This window comes from Garra rufa, chromosome 7, assembly GCF_049309525.1.
Source record: "Garra rufa chromosome 7, GarRuf1.0, whole genome shotgun sequence".
NCBI classification, from domain to species: Eukaryota; Metazoa; Chordata; class Actinopteri; order Cypriniformes; family Cyprinidae; genus Garra; species Garra rufa.
The window spans coordinates 15,607,058-15,627,598 of NC_133367.1; the positions used below are offsets into that span (position 1 = coordinate 15,607,058).

A 20,541-nucleotide genomic window follows, 5' to 3' on the forward strand; every position below is an offset into this window, starting at 1 on the left:
AAGGACGCCTAGACTTTTTTTAAATAAAAGCTTACAGAAACTACATTTTTGGGAGTATCATCCTCAAATTTGAATCAAAGCATGAACAGACATTCAGCTTCATCTTTTTGGTGTTTTCAAAGCCCTATCATCCAATCCTCATCCTTTTTTCCCTAATTATATTTTATTCAAAGATATCGCGAGTCACTTTCATGTATGTTTTACCTTGTTTTACTCTGTTGCTATACTAATTTTGAGTTATTTTAACTCCAGAGTAACAAAGATTAAGGTGTCTACTTTCAATCAATACCAGATTTATAAATATAGACCTTAGGGTTCAAGAGCTACAGACATTTTTATTTGGGTAAGTCGTTTTTCAGAAAATGATCAAAAATAGGGGCGCTGGTTAAGAGGTTAAAACTTTTGTTGCTTATCTGTGGGGTGAGATTTTTTTTTCTTTACTTAAAATGCAGTCACATTTTCCATGGCAGTGCTTTTTATAATTAAAGTTATTATAATTATTAGTTTTTAATTCTTATAATTTTTTTCTTATGATTTAAATAATAACATGCTACTTTATATGTGTGCATTTTGCTTATTTAGTGTAGTGTATACAGTACTAAATAGCTTCTTTCATATACAGACTTTCAAACTGCAGTATTACTGAAGAAGGTTATAAAGCTCTGGCTTCAACTCTGAGATCAAACCCTTCACACCTGATAGAGCTGGATCTCACAGGAAATGACCCAGGACAATCAGGAATGATGGAGCTCAATGATTTACTGCAGGATGGACAGTGTTCATTAAAGGCCATCAGGTAATAAAACCTGTCAGATATTTCAAAATAAACATTGATGTTTGGTAACACTTTATAATAACTACACACTATGAGTCATTAGTTAAGCATTGGTAAATAGTTAATTAATCATTTATAAGGCATTATTCCTACCTTAAAGGTCCCATATTGTCAAAATCAAATTTTTTTCATGATAACTGAGGTCTAGGGGCTATGTAACTACCATATGTGACCCTGGACCACAAAACCAGTCATAAGGTTAAATTTGACAAAACTGAGATTTATACATCATATGAAAGCTCAATAAATAAGCTTTCTATTGATGTATGGTTTGTTAGGATAGGACAATATTTGGCCGAGATACATCTATTTGAAATCAGAAATCTGAGGATGCAAAAAAATCAAAAAGACTGAGAAAATCACCTTTAAAGTTGTCCAAATTAGGTTCTTAACAATGCATATAACAAATCAAAAATTACATTTTGATATGTTTACAGTGGGAATTTTACAAAAAATCTTCATGGAACATGAACTTTACTTAATTTCTTAATGATTTTTGGCATAAAAGAAAAATCAAAAATTTTGACCCATGCAATGTATTTTTGGCTATTGCTACAAATATACCCCAGCGACTTAAGACTGGTTTTGTGGTCCAGGGTCACATATGAGTTTCAAAACAGTCAATCCACAGTAAACTGCAAACAGCCCGCTTAAAGTAGCTGTTCATTTTCACGAGGCTGTGACTTCCGTAACGATGTGACGTCCGATCTACTCAAGTCACTGCCCCGAGCGCCAACCACCGTCCCACCCTCCTTTTGTCAAACCCCCAGACAATATCGTATCCATAACATTGCTAAGCAACAACAACACGGAAACTAATCTAGAAAACCCTGTTCAGTCTATAGATGTCGAAACTACATCATTGCACAGGCTTCAGAACAACGTGAATAAAAGAGACCAGTGGCACGTCAACTTCAGCCTCTTTCACACAGCGATTCCGGTAAATACACGGATAATGTGTCCCGTGTTCCGGAATTGTTTTATTTGGTTCATTCACGGTTGTTTTCCGGATTCTGTGTGTGCTTTACACACAACCCATAAAGACATGTGACGTTTGGATGTGAGATGTAATGCGACTAAACTGAAACTAACCTGAACAAACTGTGCTTCAGTGCTGAAAGTGAAGAGCTGGCTCTGCCCGATAGCCGCTTCATTCCACTATGCACGTATTTTTTGTCGTGAAGAGTCGTATGATAATGTGCATCATCACTACAACACTGCCTTTATGGTTCTGGCTTTGGTTCACACAGCGCTCGTTCCCGTAATTTTCCAGAATCAGCGCGCATTGTGAAAGGGGCTTTACTAAAGCAACAGTTATGTATCTTACTGCATTCGGTGTTTGAAAAAGAAAATAATAACATTAATGATCATTCTCAAATATCTTGTTGAGTATCAGCAGGCTAGGCTCTCTCTATGGCTCTGGGTTCGGCTAAAGCATACATAACCGTAGTTACCTGTGATTGGCTTGGCTGTGCGTCATTCAGAAAACAAAAGGCCAATCAGAAGAGAGGCTCATGAATATTAATTAGATGGGCCAAAACCGACCTATTTTTGACAGAGCTCCTAAAAAGGAGCTGTAAAAATATATTGAGAGGGATTTTGGCACTTATACCGCAAATATATATTCTTAAGGACATCAACAACTAAAATAAATCTCCAGAAATGTGTACAATATGGGACCTTTAATAGACATTTGTAAGCAGTTTATAAATATAGCTATTAATGTTTTATTCCTGTTTTATAAGCATCTGTATAATATGCTTAATAATTGTATTTTCATACTTTATTAAGGATCAGTTAATCATTTCTAAATTAAGCATTACATTATTTACAAACCAGTTAGTTAGTAGTTGGAAGTGGTTCAGGAGATCATGTAGAAAGTGTTGGTAAATGATTCATAAGCCATTTGAATGCACATTTATATATCTTATTATTCAGACATATATTAACAGTTAGTCAGTGTGTTAATAAATGCTTTAATAACACATATTCCTGCTGTAACTCATAATTAATTCAGGCAGTTATAAAACATTTACTAGCTGTCAGTTAATGGTTTTTGTGAGCTCATCTAAAGTGAGGACTATTTATGCTTTGTAAAGTGTTAATAAGTTGAGTTTTAACATTATGAAATCCACTCAGCCGTTCTCCTATGCTATCAGTCTCATAGGATTCAATGATCTATGCTAAGCTATGTTAAAAGTGATATCTCCAGAACAGGAGAACGACTTTGTAAACACTTTATAAGGCATAAATAGTCCTCACTTTAGATGAGCTCACAAAAACCATTAACTGACAGCTAGTAAATGTTTTAACTGCTAGTAAATGCTAGTAACTGCCTGAATTAATTATGAGTTACAGTAGGAATTATTGCTGAAATCATGCTAGTGACTTGCTAGTCATGCTAAATCATGCTAGTAACTCTCTAGTCATGCTAAACTCATGCTAGTGGCTTGCTAGTCATGCTAAACTCATGCTAGTGACTTGCTAGTCATGCTTAACCATGCTAGTAACTCTCTAGTCATGCTAAACTCATGCTAGTGGCTTGCTAGTCATGCTAAACTCATGCTAGTGACTTGCTAGTCATGCTAGAATCATGCTAGTGACTTGCTAGTTATGCTAAATCATGCTAGTAACTCTCTAGTCATGCTAAACTCATGCTAGTGGCTTGCTAGTCATGCTAAACTCATGCTAGTGACTTGCTAGTCATGCTAGAATCATGCTAGTGACTTGTTAGTCATGCTAAATCATGCTAGTAACTCGCTATGCTAAAATCATGCTAGTGACTCGCTAGTCATGCTAAACTCATGCTAGTGACTTGCTAGTCATGTTAGAATCATGCTAGTGACTTGCTAGTCATGTTAGAATCATGCTAGAGACTTGCTAGTCATGCTAGAATCATGGTAGTAACTTGCTAGTCATGTTAAATCATGCTAGTAACTCGTTAGTCATGGTAAACTCATGCTAGTAACTCGCTGGTCATGCTAAACTCATGCTAGTGACTTGCTAGTCATGTTAAACTCATGCTAGTGACTTGCTAGTCATGCTAAATCATGCTAGTAACTCGCTAGTCATGCTAAATTCATGCTAGTGACTTGCTAGTCATGCTGAAATCATGCTAATGACTTGCTAGCCATGCTCAAATCATGATAGCGACTTTGCTAATCATGCTAGAAACATGCTAACGACTTGCTAGTCATGCTCAAATCATGCTAACGACTTGCTAATCATGCCAGAATCATGCTAGTGACTTGCTAGTCATGCTAAATCATGCTAGTAACTTGCTAGTCATGCTAAAATCATGCTAGTGACTTGCTAGTCATGTTAAAATCATGATAAAATCGTGTTAGTAACTTGCTAGTCATGCTAAAATCATGTTATGACTTGCTAGTCATGCTCAAATCATGTTATCGACTTGCTAATCATGCTAAAATTATGCTAGTGACTTGCTAGTCATGCTAGAATCATGCTAGTGACTTGTTAGTCATGCTAAATCATGCTAGTAACTCGCTGGTCATGTTAAACTCATGCTAGTGACTTGCTAGTCATGCTAAACTCATGCTAGTGACTTGCTAGTCATGCTAAATCATGCTAGTGACTTGTTAGTCATGCTGAAATCATGCTAGTGACTTGCTAGTCATGCTAAAATCATGCCAATGACTTGCTAGCCATGCTCAAATCATGATAGCGACTTTGCTAATCATGCTAGAAACATGCTAGCGACTTGCTAGTCATGCTCAAATCATGCTAACGACTTGCTAATCATGCCAGAATCATGCTAGTGACTTGCTAGTCATGCTAAATCATGCTAGTAACTTGCTAGTCATACTAAATCATGCTGGTAACTTGCTAGTCATGCTATCATGCTAGTGACTTGCTAGTCATGTTAAAATCATGATAAAATCGTGTTAGTAACTTGCTAGTCATGCTAAAATCATGTTATGACTTGCTAGTCATGCTCAAATCATGTTATCGACTTGCTAATCATGCTAAAATTATGCTAGTGACTTGCTAGTCATGCTAGAATCATGCTAGTGACTTGTTAGTCATGCTAAATCATGCTAGTAACTTGCTATTCATGTTAAAATCATGATAGTGACTTGCTAGTTATGCTAAAATAATGCTAGTGACTTGCTAGTCATGCTAAAATCATGCTACTGACTTGTTAGTCATGCTCAAATCATGCTAGCAACTTGCTAATCATGCTAGAAACATGTTAGCGACTTGCTAATCATGCTACAAACAACGCTAATAACTTGTTAATCATGTTAGAAACATGCGAGTAACGACCCTGGGTACCCTAGTAACCGCATAGCAACACCTTAACAACCACCCCAGGCACCATAGCAACCACATAGCAACTCCTTAGCAACCACCCGGGTACCATAGCAACCACATAGCAACACCTTAGCAACCATCCCGGTTACCCTAGCAACTGCATAGCAACACCCTAGCGCTAGGAAAGTTAGAAAAGTGTTCAAATACCAATACCAACACTTTCTAAATGATCTCATGAACCACTTACAACTACTAACTAACTGGTTTGTAAATAATGTAATGCTTAATTTAGAAATGATTCACTGATCCTTAATAAAGTATGAAAATACAATTATTAAGCATATTATACAGATGCTTATAAAACAAGAATAGAGCATTTATAGCTGTATTTATAAACTGCTTAAAAATGTGTATTAATGTAGGAATAATGCTTTATAAATGATTAATTAACTATTTACCAATACTTAACTAATGACTCATAGTGTGTAGTTATTATAAAGTGTTACCGATGTTTGTTTGTTTGTGTAATACAGTGTTAAGGAAATGAAAGGAAAGGAAAAGAAAGGAAAATGGTGACCCATACTAGGAATTTGTGCTCTGCATTTAACCCATTCAAGTGCGCGCACACACACACCGTGTACACACACCCGGAGCAGTGGGCAGCCATATTGCTATCGCTGCGGTGTCTGGGGAGCAGTTGGGGGTTTGGTGCCTTGCTCAAGGGACTCACCTCGGTCGTGGTATTGAGGGTGGAGAGAGTGCTGTACATTCACTCCCCCCACCTACAATCCCTGCCGGACCTGAGACTCGAGCCTTCAGGTTACAAGTCCGACTCTCTAACCATTAGGCCACGGCTGCCCCATAAGAATTAGATTATCATAACTGATTATGCGTATTTATTAGTAGTAGTATTTTTTTGGATAATACATATGTTCTCAATTAAAAGAAAATTATCCTTTATTATTCTGATAACTAACTATGCATTATCATAACTGTAACCTCAACCACATTTAACTAAACACTGCATGTACTACACACTATTACATTCATACTACACTGGACTAGAGGTGCACAATATATCAGTCGCTGAGAAAGTATTGGCTATTGGTTATTATTATAGCCTTGATAATGGATTTTCCACTAATATTTTTACAGATAATTAGTTTTGCTATATTTGTGTTCACAAGACAATATCTGAAAATGATTCAGTGTATTTGTCAGTGTTTAGACAAATTATATCACATTATCATTTTCTGTTAGTATTATTTTTATGCATATTTTATTTTGATCATCTGTTGTAATTAAAGATGTGCTGTTTTGAGTGTTTTTCTGTTTCTGTGTAAAGAATTAATAGGTGAAAACACATTTCTGTATTTTCTGTTACTGGTGTATGCTTATACATGAAAATGGCATATGTTTTTTTGTGTGTTGTTTTATTTTTATTGCATGCTGTTAATTTAATTTTAGTATAATTTATTGAGACACATTTTTGTAGTTAACTATTCTACTCTGTTTAGAGATGCATTAAAATGGGAGCAACTAAAGGCAGAAAATTGAAATATTATCTAATCTGTAATTCTTCTTCCTGTAGATTTTTGAAATGTTCAGCTGCAGAGGAAGCGTGGAAGTATCTCACTGAAGTTTGGTGTATAAATCCTTTACTATTAAAAGAGCTGGATCTGAGTGAAGATAAATTAGGAGAACTGGATGGAGAGAAACTCTCTGCTCTTTTGATGGACTCTCATAGCAAAGTGGAGAAACTTAAGTGAGTGAACACGATTTATACAGTCTAACTTCTGTTTAGTCCTTAAAAACACATTTAGTCACATGTGTCAGCAGATATAAAGATCTGCTGATCTGATGTTTGTTGAATAATAACTAATGCTGTTTTTTGTGTTTAGGCTGAATAATTGTGAGCTGACAGAGAAAAACTGTTCAGTTCTAGCTACTGTTCTCTCCTCCAAAACCATCCTGAAAGAAATGGACCTGAGCAACAGCCGTCTGCTGAACTCAGGAGTTAAAGAGATCTGTGAGGCACTGAAGAAATCAACGCTAAAGATACTGAAGTGAGTACAATTAACCATCAGCTACACCCAACTCCACAGTAATCACAAGAATAAAATATATATAAGGGTTGTCACGATACCCTAAAAATTACTTGCGATACTATAGCAGCTGAAGCATATATACAGCATTATAGCTGGTCTCCCAGCCTGACCAGCTAAAACCAGCCTGGCCAGACTGAAAATGTGGCTAAAACCCCTCTAAAACTAGCCTGATGACCAGCTGAAACCAGCCAACCAACCTAGACTGGTTTTAGCTGTTTTTTTTTTTTTCACCAGGGATATCAAACCCTCTGATAAACTGCAGCATGAACAAGGACGTCCGTGTGCAACTTCTTATTTCAAACTGAACTGAAGTGTCCATATATACTAAATAAAGCATATACGCTGTACTACACAAAACAAAGCAGAAAGACATTTTGCCAATCAACTTGTAATATTTCTGCTGGCGTGCATGTCCTGCTGTGCATACAACATATTTTATTGTGCTACCTTATGGACAGTACTACCGTTTCAAAAATGCAATGGCACCACTGTATTTTTAAGCTTTAGTATTGCGATACTACTGTAGTACCAGTATACCGTGCATATATATATATATATATATATACACACACACACACTAAGGAGTTGCCATATGGCAACAATTAATTTCTAATGATTTCCTTGTTATATTATTGGAGTATAGTTGTATTTATGTATGAATAAAATATAGATACAGCAATATTTCACAGAAAGGGCAATTGGAAGAGTGCAGAGTTGGCTCTCCTATGTGATGAGAATGAGTTAGCCTTCAGTGACCATAACGATGAGTGTGTTTGTGCATGTGTATTTGTTTTTGCGTGTGTGTGTGGTGGATGATGATGGAAATCAAGAATGAATGCTTACATTTTTAAAAGAAATGTGCATTTGATTTGAAAAAAAACCAGAATTTAATTGAATTTTTTTTGTCATTTCATATTGTGATACACTGTTGCCATATGGCAATGTTTTCTTAAATACCCCCAAAATAATTTTTTCAAAAAATGATTTTGATTGGTTTAATTCAAGATATTTCTTGTTTAAAAACTTATGTGAAAACAATATTGCATAGTTAGCACATAATGCATACCATAAAAAATGTTGAATAGTACTTTTTGTTGTAGACAGTGGTTTTCCTCCATTAACTGCACAGATAACACGTGCATTTTTACACAAAAGTCATTGTTAACCTCTCAACAGTGTTATCTCTTATGGTTGTAATAAAAATAAATAAATACATACATACATACATCAATAACATAGCTATAACATTTGTCACAATTATGTTTATCCTAGATGAAGCATGAAATTTAGAAACAAACCACATATATACAAAAATGTGTCTTCTTTCCTAAGCATTTTCTTATACACAACCCAAGTAGGGTTGAAAATCATTGAGGGCTTCAGGCAAAAATGGCACTAGAATGAACATGTATTCACTCCAAATTTACAGTAAGATGGCAAGTAATAATAATTTAGATTTGCTGATGTTTCCTTATATTTTCTTTTTAGGCATTTTATGTGTGTAGCATTTTTAAACCAACATTTCTTTGAAGCATATAAATGTAGTACTAAATGCAGAGGTGTTTAGTCAGAGCTGAAATACCAGAGTTTTGTTCAGTGGATGACACTCTTACTGACTCGTGTTAACAAAAACAGTGCAGATACAATATAAACCAAAGAGTCCTTTTGCAATCTAGATTTAATTTGAATGGTATTTTTTGCAAAGAGTACATAACTCATGCTAGCCATTGCTTGCTTCATTTATGCATAAAATGTGTTTCTGAAATAAAAAGCTGTTTATTAAATAAAACAACTAATATTTATAATACATAAAAAGCAATGAACTAATTCAAAAACAGTTCTTAGCCTGAATCTGATGTGCCATTTCCCCAAATAAAGGGAATGGTTTTGGGTAAAAGCGTTTTTTTTTTTTTTTTTTTTTTTTTTACTAAAACTAAATTTTCTAATACATATGAAGCAAACAACTAATTCAAAAACAGTTCTTAGATTGAGTCTGATGTGCCATTTCATCAAATAAAGGGAATGCTTTTGGGTAACATATTGTTTCTTTGGTTAGAATCAGTTCATCCTTTCATTCACTGCACACTGTTACTTTTTCATATTTTTATTTCTCTAGGCTTTCAAACTGCAGTATCACTGAAGAAGGTTTTAAAGCTCTGGCTTCAGCTCTAAGATCAAACCCTTCACACTTGATAGAGCTGGATCTCACAGGAAATGATCCTGGACAATCAGGAGTGGAGGAGCTCCTTATTTTACTACAGAATCAAAAATATTCACTGAAAACACTGAGGTGAGTGTCCTTAAGTGCAGTAATTTTAAGAGTTTAGCTAAAAGACAAATAACCATAAAATTATATTTGATCTCGACACCATTTACACAAACCTATAACACTATTCTTTTACGAAAGTTTACCCTTTGAGTTGAATAGCTTTTTATTAAATAACTATGATTTGTGAAGATATATTTAAATTTATATATTTATAGAATAATTTGCATTATACTTGTAAAATTTAATCATGATTAATATAAAGTTTATATAAAGAAAACACAAAGACAGATTCCTACAAAAGTGCATTAATGTTATATTTGTGGTGCGAAAAAGCGTACCTATTTTTATCAAGTTGATGTTCATTATTGTAGAAGGCAATGTACAGTTGTGAAATGTTAGTGTACTTCTCTGGTCTCTAGGTTGTTACAGAATCCTGATGCAGATGAAGCCTATCAGTTTGTGATTAAACAAGTGGGTAAAAACCCGTTACTCCAGAGAGAGCTGAATCTGAGTAGATGTGAACTAGGAGACACACGAGTGAATCAGATCGCTGCTCTGCTGCAGGATAAACACTGTCAACTGAGCACACTAATGTGAGTATTGAGTTTATTAAATGCTTCACATTTAAAATATCTTGAAGAGATGGAATAAACTGCACAGTGACCAAAAGACAATAAAAAAGTATAGTCAATTCTCCCTCTCTTGTTCATCATTTTAGACTGCGTGATTGTGGTCTAACAGAGGAAAGCTGTTCAGCTCTCGCTAAAGTCCTGAGATCAAACACCAGTCTGAAAGAACTTGACATGAGCAACAATATTCTGCAGGATTCAGGAGTGAAGAAACTCCAGAATGGCTTAGAAAATACAAACTGCAAACTGGAGAAACTCAGGTTAGCTGAATTATTGATTTCATGTAACTTTTTTTTTCCATCATGCAATTTATATTTTAACATTTTTAACATTGATAATAAATCACAAAATACCTTTTGATTAATATAAAACTTTTTCCAAACAGACTTTCAGATTGCAGTCTCACTGAAGAAGGTTATAAAGCTCTGGCTTCAGCTCTAAAATCAAACCCTTCACACCTGATAGAGCTGGATCTCACAGGAAATGATCCTGGACAATCAGGAGTGAAGGAGCTCAGTGATTTACTACAGGATAAAAACTGTAAACTGCAACTTAGGTGAGTCATGATTAAATAATACAAAATAAATGACATGCAGGCTAAATACTTAGTAATACAATAAGCTGCAATTTGGTGCATCTGGGAATATTGTGTTGTTGGTGACAAATTATCATGGTACAAGCTACAGTAGGTTCAACATTATGAGCCACTAGATGTGATGATATTTAGTAGCTTATTATCTTTTTCTGAATACAATGTAGTTTAATTTCCAACAAGCCCAGATTCCAAACACTGTGCAGATCTATGAGTCTCCAATTCTTCACAAACATGCTGTGTCTAGAAAGATCTTGAGACCATTCAGAATGCTAACCTCAGTTTCCATATTTTTATTGAAAATCAATCTTTTGCCCTTCTGCTTCTCAGGACATTTGCACTGTTGCACTTTTTCTTTAAAATAAATATTTGGACTTCAAAAAAGTCATACTTGATGTTTAAAGTAAAATGGTAACTAGACAACATTTTGTAAGGCAATGTACATTTAGTTCTGAATTAAACTAAATCCTGCTTCAACTCTTGCAGGTTTTTGAGAAGTCCTAATGCAGAAGAAGCCTGTCAGTATCTGACTCAAGTTGTGGGTAAAAACCCATTACTCCTGAGAGAGCTGAATCTAAGTGGACATGAACTAGGAGACACTCGAGTGAATCAGATCGCTGCTCTACTGCAGGATAAACACTGTAAACTCAACACACTGATGTGAGTATCTCATCATTTAACATGTGTTTGATAATACTTTTTTTTATTTTCTCATTTGTTGGATTCAGAGGCCTCACTATAATGTCAATGATTAAAATGAAACAGGCCATTAAAACACAAATAATTTTAAAAAGTTTAGCTTTGAATATTTAGGCCAAGTCAGTTTGATCATGGGTCAGAAATTATGAATGAACACTTGATCAGATTAATCTTTAATGTTCATTGTTTGTTTCGTTGTTTGTTCATGTTGGTTCACAGTGCATAATGTTAAGAGATATAACTTTTTATTTAAAAAAGAAACAACTCTGTAGAAGTATTGTCATCATAAATTCATGTTAACTAATGTAGGAAACCATGGAAGAACCAGTCTTAAAATTGACGTGAAGTGAATGTATCTGAAATAGCAGTAACACTTCATAATTTAAAGTGTGAATTTTAAATGACAAATTACTGTCAAGCAAAAACAAAGATCCAAATCCTCCAAAACCTTAGTTGATTTTCATATTTGAGTCGATCTCTTCTCTTTCTGTCTTCAGTCTGTGTGGATGCAGTATTACAGAGAAACAGTGTCTCATCCTGACTTCAGCTCTGTGTGCAAACCTTTCACACCTGAGAGAGCTGGACCTCAGTGGAAATAAACTAGAAAACAAAGGAGGGGAGCACATATGTGACATACTGAATGATTCACGCTGTAAACTGGAGAGATTGAGGTCAGTAAAATTGACATATACTAATCAAAATGCTTTAAATTACTTAAAACAGTTTTTAAACCAAGACACTTTACACTCTGTACATTGTAAAGAGCGTGGAGAGAGTACTTCGTGATCTGGTGAAGTAAAGATGATCTCTCTTCCTCTGTCTTCACAAAATGTTTTATTTTTTTCTTTTGCTTTTTTTCCAATATAGGTTAAGAGACTGTGATATGAAAGATAAAGGTTGTTCTGCTGTAGCTTCAGCTCTGAAATCAAACCCATCACACCTTATAGAGCTGGACTTTAGTGGCAATAAACTTGGAGACTCTGGATTTAAAAACCTCAGTAATCTACTGATGAACCCACAATGCAAGCTGGAAATACTAGCGTTAGTATCATTATACTGTACAGCGGTTACAGTGTGATTAAAGTTGACTGTTTAGTTAAACAGGCCCAGTTTACAGTATTTAAACTGTAGCACTGTGTCTTTACTGCAACTGTATTTCTCTATTGATCAAACTTAATAATAGGTGTCTAACTAGGAAGTAATTGGGACTCATTTAAAGTATTCACAAAAATGTATTGGTTGTGTTTGCGTTTATTATGATAAATATGAGATTCAAATTTGCTGAAACAATGAACATGAGATCAAATAATACATTTATTTCACTATTTTTTTAATGAATGAGAAGACAACAACAGGTTATGTCATTTGGAAATTAAAAACAGTTAAAACCAGTTCAACAATGGCAACTATAGACTATATGGAGGACTGTATGTCTACTGTTGTTTACATTGCGGAACCGAATCACTATCCTTTGTTTTTTTTCTTTAGACTTTGTAAATGCAGTATTAAAAAGAAGCAGTGTGTCATCCTGACCTCAGCTCTGAAATCAAACCCATCACTCCTGAGAGAACTGGACCTGAGTGGGAATGAACTTAAACACTCAAGAGTGGAAAAATTTTATGACGTACTGAAGGATTCACGCTGTAAACTGGAGAGACTCAGGTGAGGAGCATTCACGTTCAACAAAAATCCAGTGTTTTGGTATTTTCATGAAACAAAATTTAAAAATATATATGTCTAATTTCTCTAAATGCAGGTTAAGGTCTTGTGGTATAAAAGCTGATGATTGTTCAGCTCTGACTTCAGCTCTGAAATCAAACCCATCACACCTGAGAGAGCTGGACCTGAGTGGAAATGAAATTGGACAATCAAGAATGGAATACCTCAGTGATCTACTGATGAACCCACAATGCAAGCTGGAAAAACTAGCGTTAGTAATTTTATACTGCACAGCAGTTACAGTGTGATTAATGTTTATGGTATTAGGGGCTAATGTACTGATGATTTTCTCAAATTAACAATGTGAAAACAGTCAATTTTAATAGTATTTTTCAGTTTTTATCTACATTTATTCACAAACTTTTTATGTGCAGCTCTGTATATGCTCCAGGCTTGTGTTGTAACTAGTAATCTTTAAATCACAGTTATGCTTCTGTAAATGTTTATGGTTCTATAATTAAGTTTGCAGGCTTTTGATGGTGTATTAGTGACACTATGGTGTTTTTAACCCTTTAAACCCAGGTTATTAACCCCTTTCCCCACACAAAAAGAATCATAATCACATTACTAAGCAACCCCTGAGTGAAATAACACAAAATATGTTTTCTTTAAGTTTAAAATCTCAGTTTTGTAAAGAATGTAATTATTTTGATCAACTCTTAACAAGTGCTGAGTAGTCTGAGTAGTCCACTACCTTGATCAACAAAAAATTCATATTATTTGAAAGCTTAGAGTCTGACTTTTACAATGCATTTGTATTAGTGCAAGTATTGTGTTTATTAATTATGCATTTAAGTTGCATATGAACTTAACATTGTCTTTTCTCTTGTCTTCAGTTTGTGTAAATGCAATATTACGGAGAAACAGTGTCTCATCCTGACTTCAGCTCTGAAATCAAACCCTTCACACCTGAGAGAACTGAACCTCAGTGGGAATAAACTAGGAGACTCTGGAGCTGAAAACCTTGGTGTTCTGATGAGCAGTTCAAAATGCAAGCTGGAAAAACTACAGTTAGTATCATTACACTGTACAGCATTTACAGTATGATTTAAATGTACTGTTTATTAAGACAACAGGGCACTAGCTGCAAAATGTATAGTACTGAATATTCTGGCATTTCCGCTTCTGAAGAAAGATTCAAAAGTACTATGAGCAAATGGACTGATGGTTTATTATTTCTGTCAGCAGAAAAAAACATATATACACAACTTTGTTTGTATTTGTTTATATGACAAAACTTTGAAGCAAAATAAGATAGAAGTGAGAACAGAAAAAAATGTGAAATGTGACAAAAAAAAACAGTAGGTTATTCTGACAGAGGTAAATAATAAATAATATACCTGTATACGTATAAATAATATAGATATACAGCTTGGGTATTCTTTATTACTTAATTTACTAATATTCCATTCAAAAATTAAAGAAAATTCTTTTTGACTAAACTTTAGGGATGCCTAAACTTTAGTTGACTCTAATCTACACTAATAATGCATTTAATTCACACATGAACCTAACATCTGATTCATAGTTTTTTTTTCTCTTCTGTCTTCAGTCTGTATGGATGCAGTATTACAGAGAAACCGTGTCTCATGTTGACTTCAGCTCTGTGTTCAAACCTTTCACACCTGAGAAAGCTGGACCTCAGTGGGAATAAAATAGAAAACAAAGGAGTGAAACATTTATGTGGCGTACTGAATAATGAACGCTGTAAACTGGAGAGATTGAGGTGAGGAACATGCTTAAAAATTTCAACATTGCAATTTATCTAAAACATTTTTACTCAATATTTCACAAAAAGTCTAAGTTCTCATTATAATTGAATGATCTTATTCTTGTTGTGTTTGGTGAACTGCTGAAAGCAGGGTCTGATTAAAAACAGCTTTCAGGTATCAAATGCAGGTCAATTTTGGCCGGTGAATTTTATAGTGTTACAGACGACTATATAATAATTTAATTTAATCAGTTAACTATTAATTTGCACTGTGGCACGAAGAATGAGAACTTGTAAAATATTCTTGGTTCATTATCGAACTATGGTGTGACAAATTAGACTACGGCTGGCCACCATAGTTGAAGTAATTAATAGGAAATACTAGGAATTTATCTGCCACTGAAAATCCATTAGGTGAAATTTCTCATCACATGGTTTCCCTTCACTGTAAAAAATTATACAGTATGTTTACTCAATAACATTGTGTCAACAGATTACAAGCAATGTTAATTAAATTCAAAACATAAGAAATAATTAGAATTAATCAAATTAGATGCTTACAAATTAGCCATTCAAAATAAGTAAAATTGTAAAAAAAAAAAAAAAAAAAGTACAATTTAAACAAATTTATTGGTTTCATTGGAAACCCCCAAAAAACCTATGCTAATGAATACTGTTATGCATGCCAGGCCAGTAGTTGGTGACAAAACAATGTCCTGCAAAAACATAACACACATGATGTAATCTTTAAAAAAAACACACATTTTGTTTACATGGTGATGATACATGCATCATGTTCAAAAGCTTGTGTTTTCAGGCCCCTAAAACAGAATTGTTGAAGACACAATTCATAAAAAATTTCTTTAAAGTCCTGTAAAAAATGGTCAAATGAAAATTAATGTAAAATATTGTAATTGAAAAATAGGAAAATGTATAATGTTTATTGAACATTTCTGTAAAATCATTGTTTTTGCACAGACATCAAGAATCAGTGTTAGAACCTCAACAATGGTGACCATTAAAAGGCAGGTTGCAGTACATTCTGGGTGCCACCAATGAAAACTCATCCATGGCTCCCATCATGCATTGATTCATATGCTGATTCTAGATGTTATTGTGTGCCTAAATGAGCACTTTTTCAGAAAAATTTTGTAAGAAACTCCTTGGTTTATACTAAACATTCCAGGTAATACACTAGAGAATCACAAAGCTGCTGTAGTAAGTTTAAATCTTGTTAAAACACAACCAACACCATCCTTTAACCAAGTAATAACAGTCTATTACTTGGTTAAAGCAGCCAAACAATATGTTACAAGTCAAGTGTCCAGAGCCCAACTAAAGCAAACGCTGACCACTGTTTTGGTAACCTTAAAATTATATTCTTCTTCAGTGATTCTGTTTGTTAGCATCACGTGTCTTCAACAACTCTGTTTTAGGAACCTGAAAACACAAGCTTTTAAACATGATGCCTATTTCATCTCCATGTAAACAACAAAAAACTTGAATTTGTGAAAAAAAGATGATGTCTTGTGCATGTGAATTATGTTTTAAAGGGTGTTTCCTGATCACCAACTACTGGCCTGACATGCATAACAGTTTTCATTAGCATAGTGCTTTTTTTATTTGTTTGTTTTCATTGAAACCAATATTTCTAATAAAATTTTACTTCATTTTTGTGTAATTTTACTCATTTTGAATGGCTAATTTGTAAGCATCTCATTTGATTCATTCTAATTCATTCATATGTGTTACATTTAATTAATAATATTGCTTGTAATCTTTTGCCACAGTTTTATTGAGTAAATTTAGTGGATCGCTTCTGAGGTGACTGTGAAAAATTGGCTAAAAAATGATGCTAAGATATGGCAAAACTTAACTGTGCCCTCGAGGTTAATATCGCATTCTTTGTTAAAAGGAAAATCTTTTCTTCTGTTTGTCTTTCTCTTTCTAGTCTACATGACTGTGGCATTACAGATGTTACTGATTTGGCTCAGTCTTTGGCTGAAACAAAAGCTCTGCAGTTTTTAAAACAGCTTGATCTGAGTAAAAATAACATTGGATCCTCCAAGAACCGGCTCATTGAAGTGCTACAAGGCTCTAAATGTAATCTGAGGTGAGAAAACACTCATTTGTCACAGTCATGCTAACACAAACAGATATACATCATGTAATTACTCTTAAGGAACACTCCACTTTTTTTGGAAATAGGCTCATTCTCCAACTCCCCCCGAGTTAATAAGTTGAGTTTTACCGTTTTGAAATCCATTCAGCCGTTCTCCTGTTCTGGCGATATCACTTTTAGCATAGCTTAGCATAGATCATTGAATCCTATTAGACCAATAGCATCACGTTAAAAAATGACCAACGAGTTTCCATATTTGTCCTATTTAAAACTTGTAAAACAGTAATACCACGCAGCACATGTGCAAATGCTAAACTAGCTGGGAACTCATTTCTGATAATACTCCGCCTGCTTCGGCCATATTACGGCAGCAAACTTCCTTGACTATTACGCCGGAATGGAAGTGTAGTTCCTAATCTTATCAGTCTAGAAACTCGCAGCTTTGCATTTCCACCGGTCTTAGTACACGATATAACTACAAAAGAGTCAAGGTTTAAATACAACAAATATGGAAACTCGTTGGTCATTTTTGAACGTGATGCTATTGGTCTAATAGGATTCAATGATCTATGCTAAGCTATGCTAAAAGTGATATCGCCAGAACAGGAGAATGGCTGAATGGATTTCAAAACGGTAAAAATCTACTTATTAACTCGGGGGGGGGGGGAGTTGGAGAATGATCCTATTTCCAAAAAAAGTGGAGTGTTCCTTTAACATGTTATGCTTAACGATTGTTTTCTTCTGATTCCTTCTTCCAGTCTGGAGAAAGAACAGTCATACTTTAGAGCTGGTGTAAAATACATTAGTGGGTGGCTACCCTTGTCAAGAGCTCAAGATCCTGTGGAATCAACAGAACAAGAAGAGTCACTGTCAGATGAGGAATCCTCAGAAGGTTCTCACTTTATTACTGTTATAAATGCATATGTGTGATTGTAATTTTGGTGAGATATTGCTAAACAATAAGAAATAATTACAAACAATGCCAAACTTACAGCTACTACAGTTTCAAATAGCACTGCTTTAACTTTAACTTCACTGTTAGACATTTCAAAGGGTTTTTACAGTAACTTACTGGCAACACTGTTGCCAGTAAGTTACTGTAATTAGAATTTACAGTACCCAACTGTATTTCAGTTTACAGTAAGGTACTGTAGTAATGTACTGCCATATATTATTGTAATTCATTGTTTTGTATATAGATTTAATTAAATTTTATAATTTTATATAGAATTAATTTTATAGTTACTACTGATATTCAATTCAAACAGACACAATTATTCCAAAATATCACATTCTTTATTTAAACATTGCATATATAACACTGAAACACAGAAAATATTCCAATGCTGGAACACTGCATCTTCACTCTTTCTCCCATCAAATGGCATTACAGGTGCTGCTCCAAAACATAGGTCACCTTTGCTCACCGTCCACTTTGTTACACAGAGAAATTTGTTCCCTGAAAAAAAAGAAAAAGAAAAAAAGAAATTACACATTTGTAAAAGACAAACCCCCATATGGAATACACAAAACCCTGATACTCAAAATCATAGTGAAGTTATTCTCTTACCATGAATTATTAGTCCCAGCGTGGGTAACCTGCTCTTGTCCTCTGTGATGCTTCATTTGAGTTGCCTTTAAACACACACAAAATGCAGTAAATATTAAATTCAATTAAAAAAAAGGCAGCTAGTCATAAAACTTTTGTTTAACCTAACGTTAGTTAACATACGATTTTGTATTCTCAACTATAGGCTACTGCTGAACATTAAATAACACCTGAACAAAATTTCACATTAGCTAACTGTTAATATAAGATTATGCTTTGCGCGTTAAAATAATTTAATTTGGTGATTTAATAAGCTGACAGCGTCGTTTGTTAATTGAAAGTACAGCGCAGTTTACCGTGGTAAAGTTTATGCACCATAATGTTGACGAGTAAATGTTACTAGGTTAAACTGTTGGGCAAAAATCTGACAAACCACACACAAACAGACATACAAATAACAAATATATATATATATATATATATATATATATATATATATATATATATATATATATTACCTTGCTTGCTTGTAAGGTGCGTCAATACACAGCGCAGATGCTCTTCGGAACTCTCCCGCTCGCGGGTTCCATCCCCGGGGGAAACCCCCGGCGCTGCCTCGCTGGTTCCGTGTCCTCAGCGGCGCGACGCGACAAAAGACCGTATAGAAACCAATCCGTGAAACCATCCACAATAGATGCAGGACAGTAAACTGATGCCCCAGTATATTTTTGAGGTTCAGTAGTACTCTAAATTAAATACGCTGTTCCACTCGCACTGTTTCTAAAACGAAGGAAAAACTCCTGTGGCGAAAAATCCTGTCAGTCCAAATGTAAGAAATGAGGAAAAGAATTATCTCAATTGAGTGGCGCCAAAGAGGTCGTTACCACAAATACAGTAGTATACCTCAATTTTTAAAAATACAGTTAGTCTCTGTATGTGGTGTTTGACGTCACAGAAAATTCCCATGATGCAAAGGGAATTACAGTTATTTACTTTAAAGGGAATTTGCTGTTTTATACTGGGTGATATACAGTAAAAAACTGTAGAAATTACAGAAATGTCTAACAGTGTTATTAACATGAGAAATGTTGAATGTTTATTGGTGGTTTTGTATTTATCTGAATAGTATTTTGCATATTTTACAGGTGAAACAGAGGAGGGACAAGAAGTAGATGAGCACTCGAATGAGGTGGATTAGCTGAAAACAAGTCCATAAATGCCTTTATCCTAATGATGTTTGGATTAAATACATCCATAATAAAGCAAATAAAAAACTGCTAATCATGACTGTGATTGTAATTTAGCACTTAAATATCAAATTATATATAAACTGAAAATCTAAAATGAAGGTGAAGTTATTGTGGGCTACATGAGCACAGATTCAAATCAGCTCTTTGCACTGATTTATAAAAGTCATTTTTATAGATCAGTGGTGATATGTTATTTCTTTATACCATAGTTTTATTTTACATTTCCTTGTTTTGTATTACATTTCTCACATTTTGTGTACATATTTATTTAAATTTGTATTTGTTAGTTCTGTGTATGTCTCTTAAGAAACATGTCTCTGTACATTAGATGCTTTGTCTGACAAAAGTCTTGTGGGTGAATCCGTTCTCCCACATCAGCCCTCACTAATCTTTACCAGTTGAGAGAATTTATATGTACATGTTATGTGCTTTCACAGTCACCAGTTTAGATAGTCTATCTAATGGTTTTTTGATTAGTAATTTTAATCTTATCTTGCATTGTATTGTAATGTGTTTGCATATTGCAAATATGCAAATAAAACCTTGATCATTTTGTTTTGTTTGTAGAGTTCATTCGTTCAAAAGCCAGCTATCAGTATAATTGGAGATACAAAAACAAATGCCAAGATTTTCCTTAAAATTGTTGACTTGAAACTTAAAAGCTCACACGTGCTTCTCAATCTCACCACTAGAGGTCAGCATAGCACCACATTATGTGAAGTATTAACAGCCAGGGCGTAGAATTGGGGGGGACGTGTCCAGAGAAGTCTGACCAGTAACAGC

The 20,541-nt window shown here is 34.5% G+C and overlaps 2 protein-coding genes across 2 annotated transcripts in view; both read left to right on the forward strand.

Annotated features, from left to right (window-relative positions):
• The window catches only part of LOC141338728 (uncharacterized), a 148,610-nt gene extending 131,656 nt beyond the window's left edge, over positions 1-16,954 (forward strand). The window contains exons 29-34 of the mRNA XM_073844342.1: positions 11,195-11,368; positions 11,905-11,960; positions 13,214-13,337; positions 13,963-14,136; positions 14,679-14,852; positions 16,789-16,954. Coding sequence (XP_073700443.1) covers positions 11,195-11,368; positions 11,905-11,960; positions 13,214-13,337; positions 13,963-14,136; positions 14,679-14,852; positions 16,789-16,954 — 868 coding nt within the window. The remainder of the gene's footprint in view (positions 1-11,194; positions 11,369-11,904; positions 11,961-13,213; positions 13,338-13,962; positions 14,137-14,678; positions 14,853-16,788) is intronic.
• On the forward strand, positions 629-10,525 carry LOC141338862 (ribonuclease inhibitor-like). Its single transcript, XM_073844477.1, has 7 exons — positions 629-796; positions 6,702-6,875; positions 7,012-7,176; positions 9,335-9,508; positions 9,907-10,080; positions 10,206-10,376; positions 10,510-10,525. Exons 1-7 carry the CDS (start codon positions 741-743, stop codon positions 10,523-10,525), a joined length of 930 nt encoding a protein of 309 aa, XP_073700578.1. The 5' UTR covers positions 629-740.
• Positions 16,955-20,541: the final 3,587 nt, after the last annotated feature.